The 14,929-nt window shown below is 42.4% G+C and overlaps 2 protein-coding genes across 5 annotated transcripts in view; one reads left to right on the forward strand and one right to left on the reverse strand.

Moving 5' to 3' along the window:
• Positions 1 to 2,227, forward strand: part of LOC144511167 (eukaryotic translation initiation factor 3 subunit J-like) — a 39,797-nt gene extending 37,570 nt beyond the window's left edge. For all 4 annotated transcript variants that reach the window (XM_078241198.1, XM_078241196.1, XM_078241194.1 and 1 more), the window contains exon 8: positions 37 to 2,227. In XM_078241198.1, coding sequence (XP_078097324.1) covers positions 37 to 153 — 117 coding nt within the window. In that variant the 3' untranslated portion in view covers positions 154 to 2,227. The remainder of the gene's footprint in view (positions 1 to 36) is intronic.
• The window catches only part of spg11 (SPG11 vesicle trafficking associated, spatacsin), a 162,657-nt gene continuing 149,510 nt past the window's right edge, over positions 1,783 to 14,929 (reverse strand). The window contains exons 38-40 of the mRNA XM_078241193.1: positions 7,108 to 7,263; positions 3,964 to 4,115; positions 1,783 to 3,277 (exon numbers count right to left, since the gene is read on the reverse strand). Coding sequence (XP_078097319.1) covers positions 3,097 to 3,277; positions 3,964 to 4,115; positions 7,108 to 7,263 — 489 coding nt within the window. The 3' untranslated portion in view covers positions 1,783 to 3,096. The remainder of the gene's footprint in view (positions 3,278 to 3,963; positions 4,116 to 7,107; positions 7,264 to 14,929) is intronic.

The raw sequence follows: 14,929 nt of genomic DNA on the forward strand, positions 1-14,929 counted from the left end.
AGCAACTTTAATTTTTAATTCCTTTGACTTTTTTAGCAAAGCAAAGGCAAAAAGAAGAAAAAGGCCCCAGTGCTTGCAGGTGGATTTAAGGCGAATCTGAAGGATGATCTTGATGACTATGCTTACACGCAGGATTACGACGACTTCATGTGATGTCCAGTGAGCCAGGCTTCTTCCAGCATGTTTTTTTGTAGACAACTTCATGCTGCTGGTTTCTTGAGCTGCACAGAACCTTGCATTGTTATGGAAACAGCTAGGACTCCAGATGCCGATGATAACACCAAGTTTTGTTACTGGTACCATAATTGCGCATCGTTACATGTCAGTGACAATACTCGCATAACACTGTGTGGACAAAGTACCTGCATGGATTGGGAAGGGGGCGGGGGGTTGGAAAGAGAGCGATATATATTTGAAAAAATATGGAGTCTTGCAGTGACCGTGCATCAGCATCATTATTGTAAGCTGAGCTGATGTAATATCACGTTTATTGTGATACTGTAGAATCGCAAAGTAAGATTACTATTTTTAAAATTTCTTGAATTTTGCCTGCTTTTTCCTTTCTTTGGAAACTAAAATGGACTAATTAGAGATCTGATTTTTGTGCTGAAGTTGTGCTTTTGGTTGCTGGGTAAGTCTGCCTTAAGAGAACGTGCCCTCGATATTTACATGGTCCCTGAGTTGGGGCAACAGCCATGTGACCTCCCTGTGACATTGCTCATATTTCTGTGACCACACCGGTGGATGCCTGATTGTCCTTTCCATTTACTCTCCTCCTGTTAAAAACAATCTCCAAGGTGACCAATTTAAACACAGTACATTGAAGGTGCCAATGGTTTAAACCTGATGAGGGAAGTAGTGACAGAATCCAGCAGAGTGACCATTTAGTGTGAGAGGACCCTGCACTTTTGTTTGGATGGCGATTTGCAGTTTAAGGGGAGCAGCTTAATAATATGGGTCAGATGCTGGGGGTGGGGTGGGAATAGTGCAATCCTTACACACAAATCTTTTTGATGGGGGTTAAATCAAGCCTCCATTTGCTAATGTAAAAAAAATTAATGATATTCAAGCAGCAAATGCATTCACCTGATCAATATTCCACTCGGCCAACATCACAAACAAGCACATCTGTTTGTGGGCTGTTGCATTTCCATATTACAAAAGTTATCACATCAAAAAACTTCACAGGCTGTAAAGCACTTTGGTACGTCTTGAGTCTGTGAAAAAGGCGCTATAACATGAAAATCTTTTTAGGGTTATAGGGAGGATACTGCAATTGGCTTCACTCATTCATGCACATGGATGGTTTGAGTTGGCTGACATTTGCCTCCCTTGGTGTCTTGGCTCAGTGGAGTATACCTAAGAAATAACTTTTGCTGCTTATTAACAGACTTGCACATTGAAGTCACTGGTATCAGGAAAGGAGGAAAAAATGTACTGAAGCTGCTTGGATATTTTATAGTCCATTTAACATTGTCATCAGCAATTTGGAATCTGGCTCTAAACTAAATGGCATTTTGTTTCTGTTGAAAGGGTTAGGTGGGAAAGATTAGATTCCTTTCCTTGAAGTGTTTTTGAATCAAAGTTGCTAATGGAAGGGGAGTGAAGAATTACTTTCTCCCCCTCAAGGCAATGACGAGTCCTAATGGAACAGAAGTGCAGAATGTATTCAAGAAAAGTCTGCCAGAGTGGAAGAAGGGAAGCTGTGGCCTTTTTATTTATCCCTCTGTTTTGGTTGGGGTGGGGGTGAGGGCAGGGGAGGTGAAAAAAAAATCTCCTGACTGTACTTAATGTGCTTTTACTTCAAAACAGTCCTTTGTAAATGGCTCAGAAGTACAACATATGAATTGGCATCAGTACATTAAATGCTGCAAGTTGCTTATCCAGCTGCACTTTACAGATTCCACGTTGATCATGAGGTGTGGTTGCAACCCAATGTAATTCCTTGGAAATATGCATTTTGTGAGCCATCCTGTTGCATTGTGTTAATTAGACAGTGAGACCCTGCAGGGAGTGGTTCTTGTATTAAATATATATCTCTTTCCCTCTTCAAGTTAAATTCATATTTATTATACAAAATTTCTCACTTGGCTGCAAAAAAGGACAGTTTATACAATAGATGAGTAATTTATTTTTACATCTCATCTATCGTGGTTGGGAAGGCTTATTAATGTAAACATAATTGGACACTTGCCATGTTTTAAGACAATAAATGAATATGTCATTATTTTCTGCATTGTCTTTCCTCAAATGCATATAAACTAACTTGGTTGTGTAAGGGTGCATACCCAAGTTCTGACTAGTTTGGAAAAATGGCTCAAACAAACAGATATTTAATCTGTTAAGCAGTTTGATGACAGCCATTTAATTCCCCAACGTGGACTGTAGCAGGAGGGTTGTAACTGTTGTAATGTTAATTAAATTGTGCAAAGATCTCACTGGGATGACACCTGGTTAATTTGAGCCTTGGTAAAGTTCTGAGTGCAATTTTGAGGTTCAATCCCCATTATCTCACTCCATGTGCCTTAGCTAAACCAGGGCCTGGAAAGCAATGAAATATAGATGACTTTTCTCCTCCACAGACCTGCTTCATGAATAGTTAATGATTTTCCATGAATCTGCTTTTTAAAACCACAAACCAAAATGGCAATTCTGCAGATAGCACTGTCACAGGATTTGAAGGTTGCATAGAATAATTAACTGATACATGTAATGGAAGTGGTATTTTAAAACAACTATCCCTCTTCTCTTCACGGATTCTGAATAAACGGAAGTCCATCTAAAACCATGCACTTTCTGAGAAGAATTCCACAAGTAGAAATTGGTAACATTTCATTTGCAAAGAGTAATCCTGTCTCAGATACTTCACAGGAGTGAGTGTGATGGAAAACCCCCATTCTACATAAAGATCTGTAACCATACTGTAGTATCTTTTAAACATTGGTCGGCAAGAGAGACTGGGTGCTCATTCAGGACTGGACAACATTAATAATTAGTCTGTGCACACAAGTATTATTTGTTCTGGGACATGATTACAAGAAAAACTATTTACACAATTACTTTTTTTACATAATGACAAACATTTTTAAATGCTGACTAACTGGCGATCATGTCTTTCAAATAGCAGCTTGTTTGAGGTTCTTTGAGGAGTTTGTTTGCTATATCGGTGAAATTGTGCTCATAAGCCAGCTTGTAAAACAAGTAGATGTTCTCACAGTACTGCAGTAACTTCTTCAGGTTCTGGCTTGCAGCAGTATCGCCCTTGTATTGTTTAAACCTGGAAATGTTTTTAAAAGAAAGCATCACAATGGTGTCCCTTTATGCATTGTCCTCCTCTTATTCTGCATGGCCTTGGCTGTGTGTCTCCATTCTTTTTGCTTTGCCTAATGCAGTTGTCCTGCTTGACAATGAACCACTCTGCAGTGCCTGCTCACTATCTCCCAAAACACTCTGGCTCTAAACGCCACTAATCATTCAGCAAACAAGCAAGCTCTCAAGCACTCAACTCAGAAGGAGTAGGCCAACTTCTGTGGAAAGCTTCAGTAACATTTCTATATGTTTAACAAATAACTTTCAGCAAACACTAGAGATGAAGATTTTTTTTCATTAGTGCCCACATGTTTAAACTGTCCAGTACTAGATTCTTGAAATGTAAGATGGTGCCTATTTTTGTTTCATTAATAGTTTTCTCACCTCACAAATACCAGAGCCTCATCTTTAAACTCCCTGCCCAAGTGTCCTTTAAATTCTGTGCCCCGATTTGGTTACACTGGTTTAGTGTCATCACCACCCAGCACAGTTCAGAGATGGGTACACCAGGGTACTTCCACCAGCTGAGAGAGATTCAATTATAGATTTTGCAGAGTGCTAAATGTATCACTGCATAGACAATCTCCAAATCCCCAGGCCATGGAGCTGCACTGTAGGGTGAAATGGGAGCAAGAGCCATTGGCCTATACTCACTTTTTTGAAACTTCTTCAAACAGACTGGGCTGCAAGCGGTGCTGTTGCTTAAACTCCTCCAGATAGGCAAACTCACCCCGGACAATAACATGTTCATACAGCACCTCTGCCCAATCAGGTACAAAGTCATATGCCTCTGCAACTATGACAGCCTGCAAAGAAAGAAAAGGAGATTGACAATCAATCAATTTGTCGATGGAAAACATTGATCAATAATAAATCTGACTAACCAATCCACTAGAAATGGCTACAGACTTGCATATTGGACTACTTCAAGTATCTTTCTTGCCTTATTCTGCTAATATTTTAAGTGTATATTTGTGAATAAACTGATTGAATGATTTAGCCTGTTGTGAAAAGTGGCTGATGTCTTAAGATGAGATCTCACCTGAAAACTAAACCACTCAGATCAGCCATGATCTTATTGAATGGTGGGGCAGGCACGAGGGGCCAAGGCAAAGCAATCACTGCTCACTGGAGACTCAGACCATATTTCTAATACAATCATGACTGCTCTGCAGTCCAATCCCACACCACACGTTGGTTCATTGATTGCTGGTCTATAGATCCAGATTTTTGTATCACAAAATAAATAAACCCGAATTAGAATCATGTGACAGTCACAATTTTACTGGGAAATAAAAGGTATTGTGTATTTCCCTCATTATATTAATCGGGTGTGGGTTATTCTGTCAATACGTGTAATGTCTATCATACTGTTGATGGAATTAAAGTTTCAGTCACTCCAATACAAGCAGACCAGAACACTGCAGCAGGCCGAGAGCAAGGTGATGAATTAAAAAGGCAAGGAAACTTGAGGGGGTTGAATGGAGGTGTTCTGCTAAGTGGTCACCCAATCTGTATTTGCTCACATAAGAAATAGGAGCAGGAGTAGGCCATCTAGCCCCTCGTGCCTGCCCCACCATTCAATAAGATCATGGCTGATCTGAAGTGGTTTAGTTCCACTTACCCGCCCGCTCCCCATAACCCTTAATTCCCTTATTGATCAGAAATCTATCTACCTGTGACTTAAACATATTTAATGAGGTAGCCTCCACTGCTTCAATGGGCAGAGAATTCCAGAGATTCACTACCCTCAGAGAAGAAGTTGCTCCTCAACTCTGTTCTAAACTGACTCCCTCTTATTTTGAGGCTGTGTCCTCTTGTTCTTGTTTCCTTTCTAAGTGGAAAGAATCTCTCTGCCTCTACCCTGTCGAGCCCCTTCATTATCTTGTATGTCTCTATAAGATCTCCTCTCAGCCTTCTAAACTCGCAACGAGTACAGGCCCAATCTACTCAATCTCTCCTCATAAGCTAACCCCCTCATCTCCGGTATCAAGCTGGTGAACCTTCTCTGTACTCCCTCCAAGGCCAATATATCCTTCCGCAAATAAGGGGACCAAAATTGCACAGTACTCTAGTTGCAGCCTCACCAGTAACTTGTACAATTGCATTAAGACCTCCCTGCTTTTATACTCCATTCCCTTCGCGACAAAGGCCAACATTCCATTTGCCTTCTTGATCACCTGCAAACTGAGTTTTTGCGATTCATGCACAAGGACCCCCAGATCCCTCTGCACAGCAGCATGTTGTAATTTTTCACCATTTAAATAATAGTCCATTTTACTATTATTCCTTCCAAAGTGGATAACCTCACACTTGGCAACGTTATATTCCATCTGCCAGATCCTCGCTCACTCACTTAGCCTATCCAAATCTCTCTGTGTCCTCCACGCAATTCGCTTTCCCACTCATCTTTGTGTCATCCGCAAACTTTGTTACCCTACACTCAGTCCCCTCCTCCAGATCGTCTATGTATATGGTAAACAGCTGAGGTCCCTGCGGCACGCCACTAGTCACCAACTGCCAACCAGAAAAGCACCCATTTATTCCAACTCTCTGCTTCCTGTTAGATAGCCAATCCTCAATCCATGCTAACACTTTACCCCCAACTCCGTGTACCTTAATCTTCTGCAGCAACCTTTTGCGAGGCACCCTATCGAACGCCTTCTGGAAATCCAAAAACACCACATCCACCAGTTCCCCTCTGTCAACTGCACTCGTTACATCTTCATAAAAATCCATAAATTCGTCAAACACGACTTTCCCTTCATGAATCCATGCTGCGTCTGCTTGATCGAACCATTTTTTTTCCAGGTGTCCTGCTATTTCTTCTTTAATGATGGATTCCAGCAATTTCCCAACTATGGACGTTAAGCTAACCGGCTTACCCCAATATAGAGGAGACTGCATTGTGAGTAGCAAATACAGTATGCTAAATTGAAAGTAGTACCATTGCCACTTACTGTTCAAAGATGTGTAGGTTAGGCGGCTCCATTTCTTTCTCCATCACATCTGTTTTAATCAGGCAGGCAGTTCCTTTTCTCTTCCCCCCCCCCCCCCCCCCCCCTCCTCATGATCATTTTCCATGAGAAACTCAATATTGCCTTTTGTCAAACTCTGCTGCCATTGCCACAGGACATTCGTCGTGCTTCTGTTTTGTGGCTGGGTGGCAGGAAATCAGAGGTTCAGCATCTCTGCTGGAACCATAGGATATATTCATCTGGAGACTTGGTCACATCTGGCCAATGTTTCCAATATTTCGGTCTTAAGTTTTTAAATTTTGTACTTATGGGGAGAAGGAACGGCAGCAATGAACAGAAGTTATTTTTAAATTAATGCATCCAATACACCGTGAGTGTGTGGGGACAGACCAGCAAGTACTTTACATCTGTACATCATTCCAACTTCCCCACATCAGTCATGTTTGTGGCTTTGAGCAAGACACAATTTGCTGCAGTTTGATGTTGTGGATTTTTCAGAGAAATGGGACTGCCGTTCATTAGTTTGCAGTGCCTTTGAAGGTTACAACGCCAGAACGTTAACCCATTGCTTCACTTGGATTCTTGGACAGCCCAGTTCAGAATACCAACGAGAACTTAAAAGATTAGAGAATCAAATAAGAGATCTTCTTTACTCCACATGCTGATTAAATTGGAGTGATAACTGGGCGAGTTAAAAAAGCAATTGTGGAAACCCATTAATGAATAACCATAGAGTACGGACATAGTCAGATTTGTAACTGAAGAGAAATAGATCAATTGTGATTTTCAACCATAAAACTGGACAATTCTCTTCAAGTACCTGATAGAACCTCGGCAGAGAGAGGATACAAGGCATCATGTCATTTCTCTGTAGATTAATTAACTGCACATCCTGGTTGTTGTTTAGGAAGTGGAGCTGGAGAGTCACCAGTTTGGCTAGTCTCACACACTGAGAGGCACGTCGGATACAGGAATCCTGGAAAGATTAATAAGTATTTAAGATCTCAGCAAACTCAGTTCTTAAGTCAATAGTTCTAAGCCAAGCTACAGAATTTTAACGTCTTTTTAACAGGAGTGGGCAGCAGCTATCAATTGTTTGATTTGAGCTCTTCCCACATGCCCAGTGAATGGCCACTTCAGTTATGTAGGCCCACATTTCCAATGAATTGCAAGATGGCTTCATGGACAAAGGAACCTGGGAACAGGGTGTTGGGACAGAACAGTAAACCACTGTCTGCTACTCTCCAGATCTCTTTGGTAGACCCAAGTCAGATCCTTCAAATTCCCGTTGAAACTTAAATCTACAAATCTTTTTCACAGAATATTTACAATACAGAAGGAGGCCATTTAACTCATCAAGTCTGCATTGGCTCTGAAATTCCACTTTCCTGCCTTTTCCCCGTAACCTTGCACATTCTTGCTTTTCAGATAGTAATTCAATTCCTTTGTGGATATCTCGATTGGACCTGCCTCCACCACCTTCAGGAAATTTGTTCCAGACTCCATTTACCTTCGGTGATAAATTATTTCCTCACATCAAATCTCCTCTCAGCCTTTTTCTCCAAGGAAAACATACCCAACCTCCTACCTACTCTTGTTAATCCCTGGATTCATTCTCATGAATCTCTGTACTCTCTCCAATGCCTTCACATCCTTCCTCAAGTATGGTGCCCAGAACTGGACGCAGTCTCCAGATGAAACCTAACTAGTGTCTTAAACAAGTTCAACATGATCTGCTCATTCTTGTACTCAATGCTCCTGTTAATAAAATCTAGGATATTAAATGATTTATTAACTGCTTTCTCAACATGTTCTGCCACCTTCAATGACTTCTCTACATCCAGCACATTCCCAATCATAAAAGCTGCATTCAAAATAATTCTCATCTTCCCTAAACTTAATTTGACAAAAAAAGACACTCAGCCAAAGGAAAAAGATATTGGGATAGTTCAAAAAGCTTTTTGAAAGGAGGAGGAGAGAGGGTTAGTGAAAGAAAACTTGAAGCGTCCAACAAGCATGACTGTATAAAGATTGGACTAAGTTTATGATATCTGCATTTTAATATAAATGTTTTGGGGAAATAGAAACTGTAGTTCTAAATAAATTATCATTTTTTGAGAGACACAAAAGCAAGCGTTTTGAATTGACAAATTGCTTGGTAATGCTGGTTTTTTTGGGTCAGGATCCAGTGCATCCAGATTTCAAATGCTTCAATTTAGAATAGAATCTGTAATAGTCAAACATGAAATGAAATTGTGTAAAAGCCGGCTCAGCAAATTTCAGGACCCTCTTCACCTCAGGACGAAACAGAGCTGACCGGTTGTGGAGGTTAAATCAGCCTCCACAACTGGTCAACCTTCCAAGGCTGGTGCAATAGTACACAAAATAAAATGCAAATCTGGGAGATCAAAGCCAATGATCTGTGTGAATTGCTTCTATCATCTGGATGAACTTTGAGTTCAATATGGATTAGTCTGCCTCCTAATGAACCATCTGCTTCTGAAATGACATTCACACAGAAATTGTTCGAGCCAGAAAGAAAATTAAAGTGGTCGCAGGGGACAGCGAGCTTCAGTGGAGATCATTTAAAATGATGGTGGGGTGGGGGGGGAGATTTCTGTGGAGATCTACCATAACTAGAGAAAAGGATAAGGAGTTCTGACCATTAATAGTTAAGAACTGTGTGTGCATGCCTTCAATGAAATCTGTGATGACCACAGCTTGTAAACAGAAGAATAGAAGTATAATATTAAAATTTGATGGTTGCCAGACATTTTTAAAATAATAATTTTCCCCAAGAGAAGGGGTTGTAACAACATGGAACAGGAATAGGCCATTCAGCCCTTCGATTCCGCTCGGTCATTCAATGAGATCATGACTGATCTACTTCAATATCATTTCCCTGCACTGTCCCAGTGTCCCTCTGTGTTTTTAACATGTAGAAATCTATTGTTCTTCATCTTGAACATGCTCAACAACTGATCCTCCACAGCCCTCTGGGGTAAAGAAATTTCTCCTCATTTCAGTCCTAATTGAGCTGTTCCTGCATTTACCTGTCGCGCTCTGTAAGAGTTTTGAATGAGGTCACCTCTCATTCTTTTAAACTCCTGAGAATAAAGGCCCAGTCTATTTAATCTTTTAGTACAAGACAATCCCTTCATCACAGGAATTAGTTTAACGCATCTTCGCTGCACTTCCTCTGGTGAATATACATTCCTTAAGAGTCATAGAGGTTTACAGCATGGAAACAGGCCCTTCGGCCCAACTTGTCCATGCCGCCCCTTTTTTTTAAAGACCATTAAGCTAGTCCCAGTTGCCCGCATTTGGCCCATATCCCTCTATACCCATCTTACCCATGTAATTGAACATTTTATAAATGTCAAAATTGTACCCGCCTCTACTATTGCCTCTGGCAGCTTGTTCCAGATACTCACCACCCTGTGTGTGAAAACATTGCCCCTCTGGACCCTTTTGTATCTCTCCCCTCTCACCCTCAACCTATGTTCTCTAGTTTTAGACTCCCCTACCTTTGACTATCTAGCTGATCTATGCCCCTCATTATTTTATGGACCTCTTCAAAAGAAAATCACCCCTAATCCTCCTACGCTCCAGAGAAAAAAGTCCCAGTCTATCCAGCCTCTCCAGGTATGGAGACCAAAACTGTACAAAATACTCCAGGTGCAGATTCACCAAGGCTCTAATGTAATTGCAGCAAGACATCTTTACTCTTGAACTCAAATCCTCGTTACAAAGGCCAACAAACCATTTGCCTTCTGAACTGCTTGCTGCAAGTGCATGTTAGCTTTCAGTCACTCATGAACAAGGACACCAAAGTCCCTTTAAAGTTCAACATTTCTCAGCCTGTCACCATTTCAGAAATACTCTATTTTGTTTTTTCCGATCGAAGTGGATAACCTCACGTTTCTCCACACTACGTTTCATCTGTCAAATTGTTGCCCACTCCCCGAGTCTCTCCAAATCCCCTCAGAGTGTCTGTATCATCCTCACAACTCTCACTTCCACCTAGTTATGTGTCATCTGTACACTTGGGAATATTACATTGAATCCCCACATCCAAGAATTCATCCTCAATACGGAACTAATTAGGTTTACCCAGTCTATGTACATTGAAATCCCCCCGGTTTTACTCATTACACGGAGCTCTGATTTCCCGATGAAAATGGATTGACATTACCCCTGCTTATAAACAACTCCCACCAATGTTTCTGCTGTTTGTGTTTCTTAGTTTTGCCCAAACTGATTCTACATCTTGAGCTTTAGAACCAAGATCATCTCTCACTGCAGTACTAATGCCTTCTTTAATTGACAGACCGACCCTACCACATTTTCCCAGCTCCCTGTCCCTCCTGAATGTCATGATGTGGAGATGCCGGCGTTGGACTGGGGTAAACACAGTAAGAAGTTTAACAACACCAGGTTAAAGTCCAAGAGGTTTATTTGGTAGCAAAAGCCACATATCCTTGGGATATTCAGGTCCCAGCTTTTGGTTTCAGTGTAGCCAAATCTCTGTAATGGCCATCAGGTCACACAAACATACAAAATAGAAGTAGGCCAGTCAGCCCCTTGAGCCTGCTCCACCATTCAACAAGATCGCGGCTGCTCTGCTTGTGTTCCGAATTCCACATTCACATCTAACCTTTGATTTCCTTGCCTGACAAGAGCCTATCCACCTCTCCCTTAAAAATATTCAGTGACCTGGCTTCCATCGTCTTGACACAGCGAGTTCCAAAGTTGCACAATCCTTAGAAAAAATTTCTCCTCATCTGTCCTAAAAGGGCAATTGCTAATTTTAAAACAGTGCCCCCCTTCATTCTAGACTCAACCACATTCTTTTCATGTTATATGAATTTCTATTTGAGCTGACAATGAACCTATTTTATTGCGAATGCTTTGGGCATTCAGATACGGAGTCCTTAATTCCGTTTTTTTAAAACTCTGGTCCTATTTGCTGGCACGAAGTTTGCTATCAGTCTCCGCCTGCCATACTCTGACTATCATTACCTTTACAGCTACCTCGATTGATTGCCTTGCCATTTCACTTTTATTTACTCAATCTTCTCCTACAGGGTGCCTTCCCTCCCCAACATTTAGTTTAAAGTGGCAGAGTGGTTAACGCTGCTGCCTCACAGTGCCAGGGACCTGGGTTTGATTCCCAGCTTGGGTGATTGTTTGCACATTCTCCCTGGGTTTGCTCCGGTTTCCTCCCACAGTCCAAAGATTTGCAGGTTAGGTGGATTGGCCATGCTAAATTACCCCTTAATGTCAGGGGGAGTAGCAGTGTAAATGCATAGAGTTATGGGGATAGGGCCTGGGTGGGATTGTGATAGGGTGCAGACTCGATGGGCCGAACGGCCTCCTTCTGCACTGTTGGGATTCTATTCTATGATTCTCTCTACATCCCGAGTTGTGCGGCTTCCCAGAACACTGGTCCCAGCATGGTTCAAGCGAAGTCCATCCTAACAGTACGGTTCCCACTTTCCCCAGTACTGATGCCTGTTCTCCCACAGCCGTCACACATTCATCTGTGATTTCATTTATGTCAATTCGCCTGTGGCTCAGGTGATAATCCAGAGATTATTACCTTCGGGGTTCAGCCTTTTAATTTAGCGCCTGGCTTTTCGTACTCCCTATGCAGAACCACTTTCCTAATCTAACAACATAATGCAAATGGAAGCTGTTAAAATGGTTTCATGCCTCTTAACTCTCCTGGTAATCTTCTGCAATTTCACCACGGAGAGAAAGCAAGACTCATTAAAGCAGCTGGTACTGTTCGCTGCCTCCGTTGCAAGCTATCCGATAGACAAAAGAGTCCTCGAATGAAATAATGTCATTCACTGTCAAAACAACCTTTGAGAGGGCAAGCTTCCCATTGGAAAGTTGGGTATGGGAGCTCAAGCATCTGATGCCTAGCCTGCTGCAGTCAGAACAGAAATAAAGTCTCCACAATGTGCAACCTCTGAATCCAGCTGCAGCTGTATCTCAGTTTCTGTGTATTTCAAACCAACATCCCATCCACTCAGAGTGTGAAAGATCCCACAATGCTATTTCGAAGAGGAGCAAGGAATTCTGCCCTGTGTCCTGGCCAATATTTATCCTTCAACCAACATGTATATTACAGCAGTACACATGTGTTGGGCTGGCTGTATAGCGCTTTGGGGTGTCCACTAAATCATAGAAACTCTACAGTGCAGGAGGCCATTCGGCCCATCGAGCCTGCACCGACAATAATCCCACCCAGGCCCTATCCCTGTAACCCCACATATTTACCTGGTTAATCCCGCTAACATACGCTTCCTGGGACTAAGGGGCAATTTAGCATGGCCAATGCACCTAACCCGCAGATCTTTGAACTGTGGGAGGAAACGGGAGCACCCGGAAGAAACGCATGCAGACACAGGGAGAATGTACAAACTCGACACAGACAGTGACCCAAGCCGGAAATCGAACCCAGGTCCCTGGAGCCGTGCGGCAGCAGTGCCAACCACTATGCCACCGTGCCACCCTCAATGAAGTTACTGTGAAAATCCCCTAGTTGCCACATTCCGGCAACTGTTTGGGTACACGGAGGGAGAATTTAGCATGGCCAATACACCTAACCAGCACATCTTTTGGACTGTGGGAAGAAACCGGAGTATCCGGAGGAAACCCACGCAGACACGGGGAGAATGTGCAAACTCCACACAGACAGTGACCCAAGCCGGGAATTGAACCCGAGTCCCTTGCACTGTGAGGCAGCAGTGTTAACCACTGTGCCATATGAATGATGTGGAGATGCCGGCGTTGGACTGGGGTGGGCACGGTAAGAAATCTCATAGCACCAGGTTAAAATCCAACTGGTGTTGAGAGACTTCTTACCGCACTATATGAATGCGAGCTTTTCTTTTTATTTTTTTCCAGTATTACAGGCTTGTGGAGAGCTGCTTGTTGTTACAGAGTTAAGAGAGAGAGAGAGACTTGTTTTTCATTCACCAGGCTGCGAGAGACTTATCAGAAAGATAATTTAACAATCTGTTTCTGAGCGATGTGATCTGGGGAGTGTACCTGATGCAAGACTGGAAATTCATTTCACACAATCACTCCAAATGTCAAACTTAATGTCGCCTGTCCCTTCAGAGAGTTCAGACGGAGGCAGGTTTGTGGATTATCAAGCTTAACAATTACATGAATCACTTGCTTTGGAAATCTCAAAATTAAATCTTGGATCTTACAATTTCCTAAGACAATTTCTGCAGAAAGGTGGGTAGGGGGATGAGAGACTGAATTAGCAAGTGCGAATCTATCACGCGCAATTAAGAACAAATACTTTTCTTTCTGAACCATGTATTTTGTGGATTTGTGTATCCATTTAAAAACAACTTGCATAATTTAGAGCATCTTTTATTGATCACAGATGTTCCAAACTGCTTTTCTCTGAAGTACTTTTGAAAGGTGGGATGTTCGCTGTTTTCACATCTGCATTTCTGTCTCCCATGAATTTACGCCCTGTGGTACCTCAATTCGTCAACTAGAATTCTTATATTGGACCTGGGCATCACTGGCTGAGCCCAGCATTTAATACCCAACCCTAATTTCCTCAGCGCTTAGACTGCGTGGCTTGATAGGCCCATTACTGTGGCTCCGGAGTCATATGTAGGCCAGACCAGGCAAAGTTGACAGATTTCTTTCCCTAATGGACATTAGTGAACCAGATGGGTTTTTTACTAAACGACAATTTCAGGGTCATTGCTAATTTTTTTCAATTTTGTAAAATTCCAGATTTTGATTGAAATTAAAATTTCACCATCTGCCAATTTGAAGCCAGGTCTCCAGAGCATTACTCTGGGTCACTAGTCCAGTGACAATACCACTGCGCCGTCACTTCCTCCTATCCATTACAGTATGTTTCATATCCCCTCACAATGGTTCAGCTTCAACCTACATTGCCATTGGAAACTACAACTACCAGGTTCCCAGGCTCTGCAATCCTTCCCTAAATCTCTCCACTCTCTATCTGCCTTTAAATCCATACCTAATATTTCCCTACACGGCTCAGCATCACATTGCGTTTGTTAACGCTCCAGCGAAGGGCCTAGTGATGAAATTCAAAGCATTTCCACAGTGCAGGAGGAGGCCATTCGGTTCACTGAGTCTGCATCATCCCTCCGAAAGAACATCCCACCAGATCCTCCCCTCTGCCCTATTCCTGTAACCCATGCATTCACCATGGCTAACCCACCAATCCTACACATCTTGCGACAATGACCAATCCAACTAACCTGCACATCTTTGGAGTGTGGCAGGAAACCGGAGCAGGAAACCGGAGGAAACCCATGCAGATACGGGGAGAACATGCAGACTCCACACAGACAGTGACCCAAGCCAGGAATTGAACCCGGGTCCCTGGTGCCGTGAGGCAGCAGTGCTAACCACTGAGCCAATTCACGTTGTTGTTGTCACAGAACCTGAACCTTCTTCACGTACAACAAAATGCCATTGCAATGAAGGAGAAAATAACTGACCAGGTTGAGGATTTCCACAAAGTCTAAGTATATGAGGGCATCTGAAGTTGAAGCTTTTGCTGGATGTTGAAGGAAACTTTGGACATGAGTGATCCGCTGAGTAAACCGACCAGGGAAAGGTTT

This window comes from Mustelus asterias, chromosome 24, assembly GCF_964213995.1.
Source record: "Mustelus asterias chromosome 24, sMusAst1.hap1.1, whole genome shotgun sequence".
NCBI lineage: Eukaryota > Metazoa > Chordata > Chondrichthyes > Carcharhiniformes > Triakidae > Mustelus > Mustelus asterias.